The sequence below is a fragment of the Equus przewalskii genome, chromosome 4 (assembly GCF_037783145.1).
Source record: "Equus przewalskii isolate Varuska chromosome 4, EquPr2, whole genome shotgun sequence".
Classification (NCBI taxonomy): Eukaryota; Metazoa; Chordata; class Mammalia; order Perissodactyla; family Equidae; genus Equus; species Equus przewalskii.
In genome coordinates, this window is record NC_091834.1 from 3770633 (window position 1) to 3787837 (window position 17205).

The 17205-nt window shown below is 40.6% G+C and overlaps 1 protein-coding gene across 10 annotated transcripts in view; it reads right to left on the reverse strand.

The window, feature by feature from the left end:
- The window catches only part of FBXL13 (F-box and leucine rich repeat protein 13), a 211788-nt gene that overhangs the window by 124610 nt on the left and 69973 nt on the right, over nt 1–17205 (reverse strand). For all 10 annotated transcript variants that reach the window (XR_011539373.1, XR_011539374.1, XR_011539375.1 and 7 more), the window contains 2 exons: nt 3098–3193; nt 825–957 (listed from right to left, as the gene is read on the reverse strand). Coding sequence is in view for 7 of the 10 variants with exons in the window: in XM_070617032.1 (XP_070473133.1) it covers nt 825–957; nt 3098–3193 (229 nt within the window). In the remaining 3 variants the exon portion in view is untranslated. The remainder of the gene's footprint in view (nt 1–824; nt 958–3097; nt 3194–17205) is intronic.

A 17205-nucleotide genomic window follows, 5' to 3' on the forward strand; every position in this document is an offset into this window, starting at 1 on the left:
AATGATTTTAAGCATTTAAAAATAATTTAGTAGGTCTATATGTACTGACATGGAAAGATTTCCAGGACATAAAGAAAACATAAAACAATATGATCCCTTTCATGTTAAAAATTAAAATTGTGTATTTTTAATCACATATATGTAAAAGTGTTTTAGAAAAACAGAAAAGTGATAACATTGAGTGCCTTTAAGTGAATGGGTTTGAGGGAGATAAAGGCAGATTTTCGCTTTATTGTCTATTGTCAGAATTTTTAAAATAAGAATATATTCTTCTTTTTTTTTCTTTTTTCTTTTTTTTTTTTTTGAGGAAGATTAGCCCTGAGCTAACTACTGCCAGTCCTCCTCTTTTTGCTGAGGAAGACTGGCCCTGAGCTAAAATCCGTGCCCATCTTCCTCTACTTTATACGTGGGACACCTACCACAGCATGGTGTGCCAAGCGGTGCTATGTCCACACCGGGGATCCGAACCAGCAAACCCCGGGCCGCTGAGAAGCGGAACGTGCAAACTTAACCGCTGCGCCACCGGGCCAGCCCCCAAGAATATGTTCTTATGCCGTATTTTTTGGGTAGATAAATTGATGATGCATAGATAGACAAATGCTAGACCAAAAAAAGTAGTCAATAAGAATGAACAAAACGACCAACCCCCCAGGCATCCAATCCAGTAAGAGCTGACTATACCATAAGCTTTTTAAATGGCTTTAACTGTCATTCTTATGGCCTAAGACCGTAACTGATGTTTCCGTGTTATTTATACGTTTCTTTGTATTTGTTTAATTAAAATACAGGAAAGCAAGACAAACCATCATAATGCACATACTTACTGACAGATCTCAAAGTTTTCTGTCGGAGAGCACATCCTCGAAAATTCAAGCGCAGCACATTCAGACGCCACCTTTGCAGAGTAGACACTATATATTTATCTGTGGCCATGTGCTTTACTGAGGAAAAATCAATCTACAAAGGATAAACAGAAGGCATTAAGAAATATCTTTTGCATGTAAATATTTTTAAAGCACCGAGAACTAAAATTTCTTCACCGCATCGCTCATTTTTGTTTGTTTTCATGGCCATTCCCAGATTTAATTACAAACAGATTGGTTTTTTTTCACGGTCATTCCCAGGCTTAATTACAAACAGATTCCAAATGTCCAGTTCTGATCAATAGCTGAGAGGAGAGGGACCTCACATCCACCCCCCAACAGAGTCAATTGTCTTGGAGTGGCCTGAACGTCCCCCATAATCCCAGGTGAGCCTCGAGGCTGCCCCCCGCCACCTCAGTGTCAATGAACCCACCCCGGGTTCATTATTAATGTGTGCCTGCTGCTTTTTTCATGAGCACAGACTATATGTTGAGTCCTTGACTATGGGAAAGACAGTTTAGAGTGTGTGGTTTATAATGGCCTTTTCACTACTCATAATTTGGAGGAGGTAGTTCTAGAGATAAGGAAAGATGCTGATTGTATGTAAAGTTGAAGAGCACGGAGGTTTATATGAGCTCTGAGAGGCAAGGGCTGGTTGATACAATAATATTGATATCATATATCATAGTACTATCGAGGTCTTTCGGCTAAAAGGTTAAGTTTATAAACATCCAATTTCTCATTGTCTTCAGAACAAAGCTATTCTTTGTGCAAAAATGTTTGTTAAGGTTGTGCCACGTTTGAGCACTCACAAATACAGGCCAAAACAATTGGAGATGATGAAGAGCAACATGGAACTGTGGAAAGAGAAACTTGCTGAACATAAAGAAACTTAACTTGCTATCCTGGCTTTCTTCTTCGCCACCATGTGCTTGTATTTTCTCCATCTTTACCTAATGAGGTTTCTGGGCAGAATGCTGGCTTTTTCTGCCAGCCTTCTGCAGGATTTGCCCTGATCTTAATATTGTGCATATTCTTTCTCATCAGACCATTTGGATTCATCTTTTTCTCCTTTACAGGTTTTCCAAAGGAAAAAGTAATATCCCCAGTCTGAGTTAGCTAGGACAGGAGCACATTTTCTTCTTGCCATTGCTGCACCAAGTGAGAGCACAGTACAGCCAAGAACAGAATGGTGCTCTGACAGGATGTAAGATGTTCAGTTGACTTATGGAGCTAGATCCCCTGGTCCCTGGTCAACTCCTCTTAGTTTCTCTGTCTGAGTTTTAGAGTTTCTACAGAATGGCCCCTGCCATCTATTCATAGGTCAGTCCGAGCACGTGGTATCATTGGGCCTCCAATCATTAGCAATTAAGAGGTGGCGAAGTCAGCTATTGATTGGATTTTAGGCGATAGAGAAAATGTTGCCACTGCAACATTGGTTAATGATATAAATGATCACAGTTAAGATTAAAGTAACATCCAAGAAACAGAAAAAAGAAGTCATTGGGGATAATACATGCTTATCTTTTGCTGTTGGCTGAGACCTCTCCCCGGTGTCTCTTTGCAATGAAAAACACAGGCATGTTTTAGGTTACGAGAATAGCACAAAAATAGTTCAATGACAATAGTTGAATAGTATAGGAGCTCAGTGGTACAGAGGTGCCAGCCTAGAAGTCCATAGCAGAAAATGCCTGAGAGTATGTGTGTCTATGTGCATGCAAACACACAAAGACCATCAAACAAGCTTTGTTTATATGTTGAATATTTTAGCCCTGTTTCATGCCCAGTTGTATTTTCCTTTACTCCATATTTTGTGCTGCTTTGTTGTGTTTTTGAACTAATAATAGCAGCTAATATTTATTGAGTGCTGCCTACATGCCAGGCTCTACTGTACGCACTTTTGCATTTTCTCAGTTTATTCCTGCAGCATCTTGAGTCGGGTAACGTTAAGCCTAACTCAGATATAATGTAGCTTTGTTTCAATCCAAGAATTATATCCAATTTATTTCTACCATTTAAATTAGAAAATACTCATCTCTTCAAATAACATTATTGTCTTTTTATCTTGTCCTTCAGGCTTGTGCCTGGATGAAAGAGAAACAAATGCACCTAACTTTTATAGCCTCACAGGAGGAGGAGAGAGGAAGGTCATCCCTACCACATTTGGCTTTATAGCAGTCTGTTTTCCTTTAGGAACCAGAATAAAGATATGGCTTCAGGTAGTGTCTACTTACAGCATTCCACAATGACCTTATTTGTGTCATCAGCAACCAGGAGCGACTAACTTGACCGCATACTACCGTATCTCTTAAACTGAGGTGCGAGAAAATCTAAACACAAAGAAAAGAAATACATGATTTTGAAAAATACGTGAATTTTGATGTAACTCTTCCACTTACCTTTTTTTGTGTGTTCATAATGATGATGTAATCCACGCATTGTAGGAGCAGGGGTTTAAGTGCTGGAATTTTATCGGAAGATAGGAATTTTACCTCAAGTACTAGAACTTATCTGATGATGCCTTTGATAAAATGGGATCTTTTAAACTGATGGTTGCAGAAGGATGGTGAAGAAGAAAGGCGAGTTTATTTTATTTTCTGAATGAAAGTGGCATTCTGCTAGAAAATGAATGATTTCCCTAAATGGTAACTGGTACATAAAAGGCACTCAATAATTGTTTGCTGAACTGAATTGGATTTTTTTTTAAGTTATAGGGTTCCTGGGAAAGATCAATGAACCAATCTTGGCTTCTATTTCTATTTCTGGTAGACTAGAAAATCTGGAAGTCCTCTTGATACAAAATATCAGTAAATGCTAAAACAAACATTTTTAAAAATATATCTTTTGAAATTTTTTTAAAATTTCAGCTTTATTGATGTATAATTGACATAAAATTGTAAGATATTTAAAGTGTACATCACGGTGATTTGATACACACATACATTGTAAAGGGATTCCCCCATCCAGTTAATTAACACACCTATCCATTCATATTTAGCTTTTATGTGTGTGTGTGTGTGTGTCACAACATTTAAGTTCTACTCTTAGCAAATTTCAACATACAACACAGTGTCATCAACTGTAGTCACCATAATTTACATTAGCTCCTCAGCCCTTATTTATATTATAGCCGAAAGTTTGCACCCTTTTTCCAACCTCAACCTAGTTTCCGTACTCCACGGCCCCTGGCAACCACTTTTCTACTTTCAAAAACAAACTTTTTTTTTTTTTTTTAAATATAACCGAGTTTTCAAGAAAGTAAGGAAAATATCCGGGACCTCAATCTTTGTAAACCGAGACTCATGATGAGCTGTTCATGCCACAGTTGCCCAGGATAGAGGAACAGTGGGGATGGCTGCTGCTCTTTTTTTTTAAAGATTGGCACCTAAGCTAACAACTGTTGCCAATCTTCTTTTTTTCCTTCTTCTCCCCAAAGTTCCCTGGCACATAATTGTATATTTTTAGTTGTAGGTCCTTCTGGTTGTGGCATGTGGGATGCTGCCTCAGTGTGGCCTGATGAGCGGTGCCATGTCCGCACCCATGATCTGAACCAGCGAAACCCTGGACCGCCGAAGCAGAGTGCACAAACTTAACCACTCAGCCGCAGGGCCAGCCCCTGGCTGCTGCCTTTCTTAACAAATAGATTCAGATTTTACTGGCCATGCAGGGACAGAAAATGTTGCCAGGCTTGTACAAAGCTGGGAGTCATAACTGAGTCAAAGAGAGAAAAAGCAAGAGAAAGAGAGAGAGAGAAATCTAGGATTATAAAAGGGAGAGATTAAAAAAAAAAAGCAAACAAACAAAAAACTACCTATTGGCAAAAGAAAAACTGAGGTACCTAGCCTGGGATGAAAAAAATTTCCTGAAGAATTCATAACCAGATCAACTATCATGTGGATTGGAATTTGAGTTTCAATCATTGGTGGAATCTATTTTGAATTTATTACCTTTGTAATTGGATTTGAAACACTAGCATGCAAAGAGCTTCCAACTTGGCAGTAACTCTGGGGCATCTGGCAGAAATAACTACCATCTCTCTAAAGAGACGCATCCTCAAACCAGGCCTGATAGGATTCCTATAGATTAAGCCCCAACAAAATGAGCTCTCAATAAAAATTACAAAACACACGGGGGAAAAAAATCCAACAAGTGTCAACCACAGAAAAACAGTAGTTCCATTAACAAAATTTTCAGATAGTGATTATAAGAACATAAAGGTGATAAAGACATAGAAAGAAAAATAGATTCTTGAGAAAAGCTGCTGTCAAAAGAGGACTGAGCAGATTTGTAAAGGAACCAATTAAAATTTATGGGAATAAGAAACATAAGGATTAAAGTTAAAAACTCAATGGATGAGTCAAATACCAGATGACACCCAGCTGAAAAAGAATTAGCAATCTGGAATACGTATTGGAAGAAATTACAGAGGATAAGACAGAGAGAGATAAGGAGACGGAAAATATAAATAGAAAGGTGGTTAAGAGACACATTACAGGGGCTGGCCCCATGGCCAAGTGATTAAGCTCGAGTGCTCTGCTTCAGTGGCCCAGGGTTCACAGGTTTGGATCCTGGGTGACGACCTACACACCGCTCATCAAGCTATGCTGAGGTGGCATCCTAAATAGAGGAACTAGAATGACTTACAACTAGGATACACAACTATGTACTGGGGCTTTGGGGAGAAGAAAAAAAAGAGGAAGATTGGCAACGGATGTTAGCTCAGCTCTCTTCACCAAAAAAAAAAAGCTCCTTTGCAAAAAAAGAGAGAAAAATTACATAACTTGAAAAGGTCCAATATTCTAGATATCTTTATAGAATTTCCAGAAGGAGAGAATGGAGAGAATGAAATCAAAGCAAAATTCAAAAATGCTCTAGAACTGATGAAAAGCAACAGTTCCCAGATTCAAGAAGCCCAAGAAATCTCAAACAGGAAAATCAAAAGACACCATGGTATTGCAGTGAACTTGCAAAAAGCTAAAGCAAAGGAAAGCCTTAAATGCAACCAGAGAGCAATTACCTGCAGAAGAAAGTCATTTAGCAACCACAGAAAGCAGCATTCAGCAGAAAATACTTATCAGTCTCAGATACTACATGCAAGTAAATTGCAACTCAAGGATGAGCATTAAGTAAAGATGCTTTAAGACAAAGATTGAGAGTTTGCCTCCAACAGACCTTTCACATAAGCACTTCTAAAGGACATTGAATCAGAAGAAAGGCTTGAAATTGAAATGGTAATGATGGGCAAAGAAACCAATAAGTATAGGGGTAAAGCCATTAAACTTATAAAAATGTATAATGATGATGACCAATGGGCGGCGGGGGGGGGGGGGGGGGGGGGTGGTACAAAAACAAGGAGGAACACAGACACTAGATAAGAGTAATATTCTAAGACTGGAGAGAGTCATCAGAGTTCAAATGTTCTAAATTCCAGTAATTATACAGGAAGAAAGCATAGATATTAATTTACTTTAGGGTTTATTAAGGTAAATGTGCATGTTAAAAATATTTAAGAGAAAGCACTGACCTAGTAGAAATAGAATGTATACCTTCTAAAACATGAAAATGAGAAAAGGGGGTAGATTTTAAAACACCATATATAGAGACAAGACAGGAGGAAAGAAGCAGCCTTTTTTAAATAGGATAAATAGTATATAAAATAAGATGAGAAAAATGAATCCAAGTATATCTAGCAAAAATAAAGTTCACCAAATTCACCAGTTAGAAGTCAAAGGTCATCCCTAATAATGCTTTGCTTTCATATTCTTCCCTCTGATATTAATCTAGCTATCAACTTTCCTTTTCTTTGTCTTCATCTTGTCCAGTGTCATATTTTAGGTGAATTTTTAAAGCTTATCTGATAAAGAGGGTCACTACACCATAATTAGAAAAATAATTCACTAAAGATAAATAACAATTCTGAATGCATAAGCATCAAATAACATAGCCACAAAGATACAAGGAGAAATTGACAAATCCACAATCATGATGAAAGGTTATATCAAAACTCTCCATTATTGATAAATCAACCTGAGGCAATAAATCTTTCCTGGATTTATTTCTCAGTACTCCTGGAGAAAGCTCTAGTCTCTGGAAACACAGAAATCTGTATAATATTAAAGGTAATGTTTTGTCTTCACTTTATCCACAAACACTGTACTTTTCACATACCGTGGGGATTAAATCTGTAGTCGTCTGTCTAGTGAACTTCTCTGATCCAAAAGGATAATAAAACTTCTCTTGTCTCCCCAAGAAGGTCAAATGGTTATAGTCGGGTGTAGTGCCCTAGGTCAAGCTCCCAAGGTGCCAGGAAGATCCCTAATATTTTACATTTCAAGGACACATATGTCCCAGGACCTTTGAGACATCTCTAGGTCATAAAAGCTGTAGACACTGGGGCTTATCTGGCTCTTGGACAGATGTACACTCATGCGTCGCTTAATGACGGAGATACTTTCTGAGAAATCGGTCATTAGGCGATTTTGTCGTTGTGCAAACATCACAGTGTGTACTTACACAAACGTAGAGGGTGGAGTCTATTACACACCTAGGCTCTATGGTCTATGGTCCAGCCCATTGCTCCTAGGCTACACGGCTGGACAGCATGTTACCGTACTGAATACTGTAGGCAATTGTAGCACAATGTAAGTATCTGTGTATCTAAACATATCTAAACATAGAAAATGCACAGTAAAAATACGGTATAAAAGATAAAAAATGGTGCACCTGTTTGGGGCACTTACTATGAATGGAGCCTGCAGGACTGGACGTTGCTCTGGGTGAGTCAGTGAGTGAGTGGAGAGTGAGTGTGAAGGCTAGGACATCACTGTCCACTGCTGTAGTCTTTAAAAACACTGCACACTTAGGCTACACTAAGTTTACTTTTTCAAAAAGATCTTTCTTCAATAATACATTCACCTTAGCTTCTATAACTTTTTTACTTTATAAACTTTAATTTTTTAAAAGTTTTGACTCTTTTGTCATAACACAAATTAAAACACACATTGGTACAGCTGTACAAAAATATTTTCTTTATATCCTTATTCTATAAGCTTTTTTCTATTTTTAAAATTTTTATTCTTTTTTTACTCTTTAAACTTTCTTGTTAAAAACAAAGACACAAGCACACACATTAGCGTAGGCCTACACAGGGTCAGGATCATCAATATCACTGTCGTCCATCTCCACATCTTGTCCCGCTGGAAGGTCTTCAGGACCAATAACATGCATGGAGCTGTCATCTCCCATGACAATGCCCCTTCTGGAACACCTCCTGAAGGACCTGCCTGAGGCTCTTCTTGAGATGTCACTTTTTTCAGAAATATGTTCATGGTGGTTTGCTTGGTTATTTTTTTTTCATCATACATTTGCTTGTAAGCATATGCCCATGAACACTCCTCTCTATTAATGAAAATTTTTCAGCGTTGGAGCCCACGTTTTCAAGCTTTTTAAGGAGCTTGTTGAGGTCCGCCAACTAGACGTTTCACTGTGAATTTTCTTGGAGGTTCTTCTTCTTTTCCTTCTCCTGCAGTTTCCTTTCCTCTTGCATCTTCTTCAGCTGTGTTCCTGTTCCAGGTCCAACAATTCCTCATCAGTAAGTTCCTAAGGAACCACCTCTAGGAGCTCCTCAGTGTCATCCTCACCCACACCCAGGCTAAAGTTGTTTGCCATCTCAGGCACAGCCTTAGTTGGTTTTCACAATCTCCTCATCCTTGGCAAACCCTCTGAAGTCATGGACGAACCTCTTGAGTATCTTCTTCCAGATGCCATTCATACACTCCTTGGTGACATCATCCCAAGCCCAAGGAAGGTTCTTGATGCAATCACGATGTGGTAATCCTTCCAGAATCGCATCAGTGTCTTCTCAGTGTCTTCCTCAGTTGCAGTAATAGCCTGGGCAAAGGTCCTCCTCTGGTCGTAGGCCTTAAAAGCAGCTCTTACTCCTTGATCCATTGGTTGGATCAAAGAGGTAGTGTTTGGAGGGAGAAACACTGCTTTGATATTGGGATGAAGATCACCAATGAAAGGAAGATGTCCAGGAGCATTATCAACAATAAACAAAATCTTGACAGGTATGCTATTCTCCAAAGAGTACTTCTCCATTTTTCTGGCATAGTAATTCAGGAGGGCATCTGGGAAGAGGAGCTGGGTCATCCACGACTTCTTCTTGCTCCTCTAGTACACTGGCAATGTGTGCTTACTGATATGCTTGAAGGCCCTGGGGTTCCCCCATTGCCAGGTCACAAAGGGTTTCAATTTGTAGCCTGCAACATTACCCCCCAGCAAGGCTTTATCCTGTCTTTAAAAGCCTTGAAACCTGGCATTGACTTGGCCTCCTGATGGATGAAAGTCCTTTCAGGCATCCATTTCCAGAATCGAGAGGTTACATCCATATTAAATATTTGCTCTGGCAAGAAATTTTCCTCTACAATCAGCTTATCTAGAGTTTCCAAAAATCCTTCAGCTGCCTTCATGTCAGCACTCGCAGACTCACCACCCACTTTCACATTATGTAATGAATAACGACTCTTGAATCATTTAAACCACCCAGAGCTAGCAGTAAACTCAACATCATAGTTGAGTGAACCCTTTTCTTTCAACATCATAAACTTTTTGCTTTTGCCCTGATTGTCATGGTGCTGAGAGGGATACGCTTGTGTAGCTGGTCTTCAATCCAGGTCATTAGAAGTTTCTCCATGTCTGACATTGGCCTTTCTCAAATTTTTGTTGGTCTCATTGCCGTCAATGAAGCAGATCCTTTGACAGTTTCCATCACTTCATTCTTGTTCCTCAAGACCATAGCTATGGTGGAATGGGACATGCCTGACTGGCAAGCGATAACCATCACCGATTTTCCACTTTCACAGTCCTTAATCACTTTTAATTTCATTTCTAGGTCAATCACTTGATGTGACCTCTTACTGGCAACATTAGCAGTGGACTTTGTACGCCGAGGGGCCATGATGAACAAAACAACAGAAGATTAAATCAAGCATAGGAGAAAACGATGCAATCAAGAGACACAGTAAACACGAGATTTATGAGGCTAGTGCTGGCATAACCCAACATACTCTTACAGTAAACTTTATTTTTTTATAAATAGAAAGATTACACTCTAAAATAATGATAAAAAGTATAGTATAGTAAATACATAAACAAGTAATATAGTCGTTTATTGTCATTATCTAGTCATTATGTACTGTATATAATCGTATGTGTTATATTTTTATATGACTGACAGAGCAGTGGGTTTTTTTGCACCAGAATCCCCCAAAACACGTGAGTAATGCCTCGTGCTGATGTTATGGTGGTTATGATATCACGAGACGATAGGAATTTTTCAGCTCCACTTTAATCTTACGGGACCACAGTCATATACGCAGTCCGTTGTTGACTGAAACATCATCATGCAGCACATGACTGTATTTACAAGAGATCCTGCCTCCCTCTTTTATTTATAAGGACCCTTGTGATTAGATTGGACCTACCTAGATAATCAAGGATAATCTCACCATGTCAAGACCTTTAACTTAATCACATCTGTAAAGACTCTTTTGCCATGTAAGGTAACATATTCACAGGTTCTGAGGAATAGGATACGGATATCTTTGGGGGGCTATTATTCTGCCTATCACACTGTATAAACACCGAACTTAAGAGAGCAGTTACTTTTGAGGGAGGGAAGAGAATGCAGCCAGGGAGGCATGGATTGTATTTGTTAGGCTTTATTTCTTAAGCTGGGTGGTGATTACACAAGTGTCATTTTGTTTTATTTCTTGGCACGCCTAAAATACTATATTTTAATAACCTCGCTCTTGAATATAATACCTAGAAACAAATTTGACTAAGAAAGTGTACACTGAAAACTACAATGCCTTACTGAAAGAAATTAAAGAAGACCTAAATAAATGGAAAGACATCTCATATTTGTAGAGTGGAAGACATAATAACAATAACAATAAAAGGAACTGAATCGGAATTTGATGTCTGCCCGTGAATAAACACTAAACAAACACAGGCCCAGAGAGTTTTACAAGAGTATTCTATCAAAGGTCCAAGGAATAGATAATACTGACAAGAAAAATATGAAGATGTCAATTCTACCCAAAGTGATCTACAGGTTTAACACAGTCCCTATCAGAATTCCAATGGTTCTTTTTTTCAGGAATGGAAAAGCCAATCCTCAAATTCACATAGAACTTGAAGAAGCCCCAAACAGCTAAAACAATTTTGAAAAAGAAGAGCGAGATTGGAGAACTTAGATTTCCCAATTTCAAAACTTACTACAAAGCTACAATAATCAAAACAGTGTGGTACTGGTATAAGGATAGACACATAGACGAATGTAATAGACTTGAAAGTCCAGAAATAAACCTATATGTCTATGATCAATTGATTTTTGACAAGGATGCCAAGACCATCTAATGGGGCGAAAATAGTCTCTTCAAGAAATGGTGCTAGGTCAACTGGATATTCAAATGCAAAAGAATGAAGTTGGACCTCTACCTCACACCATATACAAAATTAACTCAAAATGGATTAACAACTGAATTGTAAGAGCTAAAAACTATAAAACTCTCAGAAGAAAACAGAGGGGTAAATCTTCATGACCTTGAGTTTGGCAATGGATCCTTAGGTATGACACCAAAAGCATGAACAACAAAGGCAAAAATAAATTAGACTCCATCAAAATTTAAAACTTTTGTGCACAAAGGACTTTATCAAGAAAGTAAAAACTTTACCTTTTGTCTGTATGTCCTGCAAAGGGTAAAAAATATGCCAACAATTTAGTCAGTCATTGAAGTGGTCAAGAAGCATTGGAAAGGTATTGTGGTAGATCAGATGGCCCGAAAACTGTATGTGTACAGTTTTGTACATGTACCACACTTGTGTATAGTGTTTTTTAAGAAAGAAGAAGTATTATGACAGGGCCTACGGCCAGAGGTAAAAACAACCCAGGAAAGAGAATTAGCAGCACAGAATAGCAGCAGAAGTGCACGGCCAAATTTCTGAGCGCGTAAGAGATACGAGAACAAGTGACTTGTGTAAAACAACTTAGAGAAAGAGGTGGGCAGGAAGCAAAGCCCTAAGGGCAGCGAACGGTAATAGAGCTAGTGAAGACATCAAGTCACTGAAGAGAGCATCTTTAAGGCCCCCCAACACACAGGACGTGGACAGGAGAACTAAGAGCACAGCTGCCCAGGGCGGACTCTGTTGGCTGCGCTTTAGTCTAGAGTCACCACAGCTCATTGGAAGTTCCTGTCAGTTTTCTGAGGCTGCCATAACAAAGCACCATAGACTGGGTAGCTTAAACAGAAAGTATTCTCTCACAGTTCTGGAGGCTGGAAGTCTGAAATCACAGTGTCAGCAGGGCCATGCTCCTGCCGAAGGCCCCAGGCGAGGCTCCTTCCTTGCCTCCTCCTAGCTTCTGGTGGTTGCCAGCATTCCCTGGCATTCCCTGGTTTGTAGCTACATCACTTCCAGACTTTGCCTCTGTCATCACATGGCCTTTTCCCTTCCTATGTGTATCTGTGTACCTGAATCTCCCTCTTTTTTCTCTTCTGAAGATGCCAGTCATTAGGTTTGGCCACTCACTCCCTCCATCGCAATCCAGTGTGACCTCATCTTAGCTAATTACATCTAAAGTCATGTACCACATAACTATGTTTCGGTCAATGATGGACCACATATCCGACAGTGGTCCCATAAGATTAGTACCATGTAGCCTAGGTGTGTAGTAGTCTGTACCATCTAGCTTTGTGAAAGTACACTCTGTGATGTTCGCACAATGACGGCATTGCCTAACAAACAATACATTTCTCAGAACATGTCCTCGTCGTTAAGCAACGCATAACTTTATTTTCAAATAAAGGTTCTGGGTTCTGAGGTTCTGGTTGGACATGAATTTTGAGGGGATACTATTCAAATCATTACAGTTACCTAACTCCTCTGTGTCTGTTTCCTTATCTGCAAAATGGGGGTCTGATGAGATAATTTCTCAAGGCCTCTTCCATACCGAAAATTCTGTGGTTACTTTTGTGATTCACGGCCAGATAGTTAAAACTAGACTCCTAATTGTATAGCATACTTTCATCTGAAAGGTATGCTTGCATTCTTGTCTACATAGTAGAGAAGAAAGAGGCTATTAGAAAAAGACCATATAATGCCTTCTCCAATATATGGGGAGTTATTAATTTATTCTCTAGTTCACTTAACACTTACTGCTAAGAACCTACTCTATGACAGTCATAACTCACTCATTCCATAGAACATTGCCCAGAAATATTTAAAAGGCAGGTATTTAACATCTCTGTGTGGAATAAACTTTTACCAAGAATTTAAGTGCAATTACCATGAACCAACGCTTTCTACCAGGGAGTCATGCCATTGTTGTATAATACATATTGAGAGTTTTAAAATGTTCCTATGTACTTATACTTGAAAAAACCAGAGAATAATTCCACAGGGAACACGGGCTGTTGCCAACATGGAAACCTGGAAAGAACATCAGGGCAGCTGAGTGTGGACTTCTAATTCAATTCCATAGGTAATTACGGCATGGTTATTCTGTGCAAGACATTCTAACCCAAAAAACAGACAAGATGTGACACAGAAGAAAAGGGGGAAGTTTTAAGAGAACCATATAGCACTGAAACTGTATATAAGTCTGAAGTATGAGGCCATTCAATACGTACCAGTACCCGCCTCGTGCTGCAGGTATCAGGATCTTTAGGAGAAGGAAGAGCATCTCGCGGACCATGAACAGTGATGGTGTGAACAAGGGGAATGACAGCCCCTATCATGAGGGAAATGGAGGGGTGCAACAAAGAGGACAAAAGATGAGAGAAGAACCTTGCACCCCCAGTAGGGAAGGAACAAAAGAAAAAGAATTCACAAGAGCAAGGAAGGCTGCTCTGCCTCTAAATTGTTGAAATGAGTCCTGGTGGGATGCGATCCCAGTTAAGGAATGCAGAGCAGCTGCGAGAAGAGTCTGCCTAGAGTCTGCGACTTGTCAGGCCTCCTTCCACTCCTCGCTCCTCCTGACCCACGTGGAATTGGACGACACTCTTGAAAGAGACCAGGGCTAGATTTTGGGATGGAGAGACTGTGAGATGCTGACAATCAGCTGAAACACCAGCAGCACTGCAGATATGTTCTTTTTCACCTCAAATGACAGAACTAGGATCCCCGGGAGGAAATCAACAGCAGATGGATTTCACCTCTGTGTAAGGAAAGACCTCCAGGCTAGTCTCTTCTAGCACAAAGAGATTTTGTAATCTTCTGCTCTCCAAAACAAGCAAGTTCCAAGAGGGAAGAATTTCCAGTGTTCATGGTGAGGACTAAATATCTTCTCTAACCCCGTGTTAGATTGGTGTTGGGGTCTCAGCACATGTATTCCACACATGAGCAGGGAAAAGGATCAAAGAAGAGCTAAGATGGATTGCACTGCCTAGGCAGGGGGCCTGTTCACTGACTATGACAGAACATCGGGTGTGGTACCCATAGGATACTGACTTGGGGTGGAGAAGCCTGTTGGAAGAGATGAACTTTAAGTTCCTTCTAGCACGAAGATCCTATGATTCTAAGAGTTTGCAATTCTTTCCTCTCCAAGACAAGCCAGCTCTCAAAGAAAAGAACTTCGTGAGAATTAAATCTATTCTCCTGCTTATTCGTTAGATTGCCTCGACACTAATGCATTTCATGTGGGAGTTCTTGCTATAAGCACAGTGGAAACCAAACAAAAATAAATCCAGACACTATTGGCACTGGAGAAAACACAGTTACAGTATAAATCTTCTAAACTAGACACAGTTTATGCCTCACAGAATTATGTGACAGTGCGCACCATCAAATAACAGTAGAGATGCCTCCTTAGCAACTACACAGCCCTTAGTTTACAAAATGCTTTTACACGCATACTGCCCGGGTCATTCTGCAAGAACCAAGTACTAAAGTTGCTCAGTCAAGCTGAAGAAGGGGTTCCCATCAGGTTAAGATGTCTTTATTTCTCGAGGCTTGCAAAACAAGAAAAAGCAGAAATGAGGAAAACGTCCCTGTGAAAGGCTGGTCTTCATTAAGCTAAAGCAGGTTCCTCCCACCGGTACCTCTATCCAGTGACTGAGTTGGTAAGTCTGTTCGTAAGTTCTTTAACCAAGAGTCCATACCTCAAAGTTGGAGATATGGAGAAGATCCTTTCTCTTGATGGGAAATAAAATTAAATTAAAAGTTCAATTTTGGTCCATTTTATATCATGCGTCAAAGCCTAGATCACAACCTTCAGGTAGGCCGGGTGCTCTGTCCAGGAACAAAAGAACGATGGCGGCTGGGAAAACATGGATCCCTTCCTCTTGCTAAAGCTGTGAGGAGGGGCTAACAAAGTAGGCATCTGCAAGGAATGTGGGTAACAGCGTCTCCCGGCGGAGGGTGTCAGAGCCCAAGCAAAGTGAGGAGAATGCCACTTAGAAGGGCTGCCCAGGGCAGATGTCGCAGCTTCAATGGGGGAGGCAGGCATCCAATGGGGATGGGGGATGGGGAAGTGTGGGCGAGGGTCATGGGGTGGAATGTGGGGGCCCCAGCAGCATGGAGAGGAGGTCTGGCACAGGGCTTAGAGCCCAAGGGCATGAGAAAGTGGTCTAGTCAAGAAGCGGGGACCCCAGGGGAGATAAGGCAGGTGGTCACACTGCGGGGTGGAGGGGAAGCTTGGTGGGGTGAGGAGCATGTCTACTGATGGTATGAGGGACTGGCCTGTATGGAACATCAGAACCCAAAGGGCATAAGGCGGGTATTTGCAAATGAAAGGTGGCCATGGCAATGAGGGATTGGTAGCTATGGGGAGCAGAGGGATAGATCAAATAAGTAAAAATATTAGGAAACTGGGAGCCAGGTTTCTTTTTTTTTTTAGATTGGCACCTGAGCTAACATCTGTTGCCAATCTTCTTTTTTTTTCTTCTTCTCCCCAAAGCCCCCCAGTACATAGTTGTATATTCTAATTGTAGGTCCTTCCAGTTGTGCTATGTGAGATGCTGCCTCAGCATGACCTGATGAGTGGTGCTAGGTCCGCGCCCAGGATTCGAACCAGTGAAACCCTGGGCCACCAAAGTGGAGCATGTGAACTTAACCACTCATCCACAGGGCTGGCCCCAGGTTTCTCACTCTCAGTAAAATGAATCGTGTGGTGTTAGATTGGAATTGGGGTTGGGAATTCATGGTTTTAATATACACCACTAGATAGATAGATGAGGCTAGGAGTGGGAAAACTCTCCCCTGAAGCTTATAGCGAGTGGATTCCTGAACCAAATCAAAGGTTCGGTTAGCAAGGAAGAGTGGAGGGACAGACATCTTGCCATCCACCACCCAATGGAGCATCAAATTAGGGAACAAATGCCCCCGGCTCCAGGATGCTTTCACCAACTCTTTGGTTTCCTGGGTCTTACCCACTAGCCTACGGTACTCCTAGATTCCTGCTAGACCAGGGGTCAGCACACTTTTTCTGAAAATGGCTGGATAGCAAATATTTCAGACTTTGTGGACGAAGAGGCAATGTCCTCAACTCTTTGAGCAACTGTTCATCAAAAAGTAAATGGCCATTTGTTTAAAACATTTTTTTACAGTTTACCTTTGAAAATGTAGAAACTTTTTTTTTTTTTTTGGGTGAGGAAGATTGGCCCTGAGCTAACATCTGTGCCCATCTTCCTCTATTTTTGTATGTGGGACACAACCACAGAATGGCTTGATGAGTGGTGTAGGTCCATGCCCAGGATCTGAACCCACGAGCCTGGGCCGCTGAAGCAGAGCATGCCAAACTTAACCACTATGCCACTGGCCCTGCCCCTATAAAAACTATCCTTAATTCAAAGTCCATACAAAAACAGGTGGGAGGCCATAGTTTGCCAACCCTGCTGTAGACCACCCCATCCCCAGCACTTCCACAATGGGCCCAGTTTGGCGGCTCTTCTGGGACTAACCTGCCAGATCTATGGTGTCCACAAGATTCTTAACCTAACTTGCTTCTTGTCATCCTGGTGCTGAGGGCGACCTAGATTCTGAAACACTCATTTCATTAGAACAAACAGAGCCAAATTTAGGGACAAAAAATTAAAATTCCCCAAAGATCTTTTTGGCAATACTGCATTTGCCCCAAAAGGGCCAGTTTTCACAATTCCCAGAGATTAAAAATAGAGTTCTGTTGCAATGTGAACATATTTAAATCTTCACTAGTAACTTAGGTCAGTGTTAGGCAGCTCGGACATAAGTGTTTTTAAACGCTAGAATCAACCTCTTGGGTCCATCCCACCATTGACGGTCTACCAGTGGGAGTGTTCCGTGTTGGTTTAGCATCGGTTAG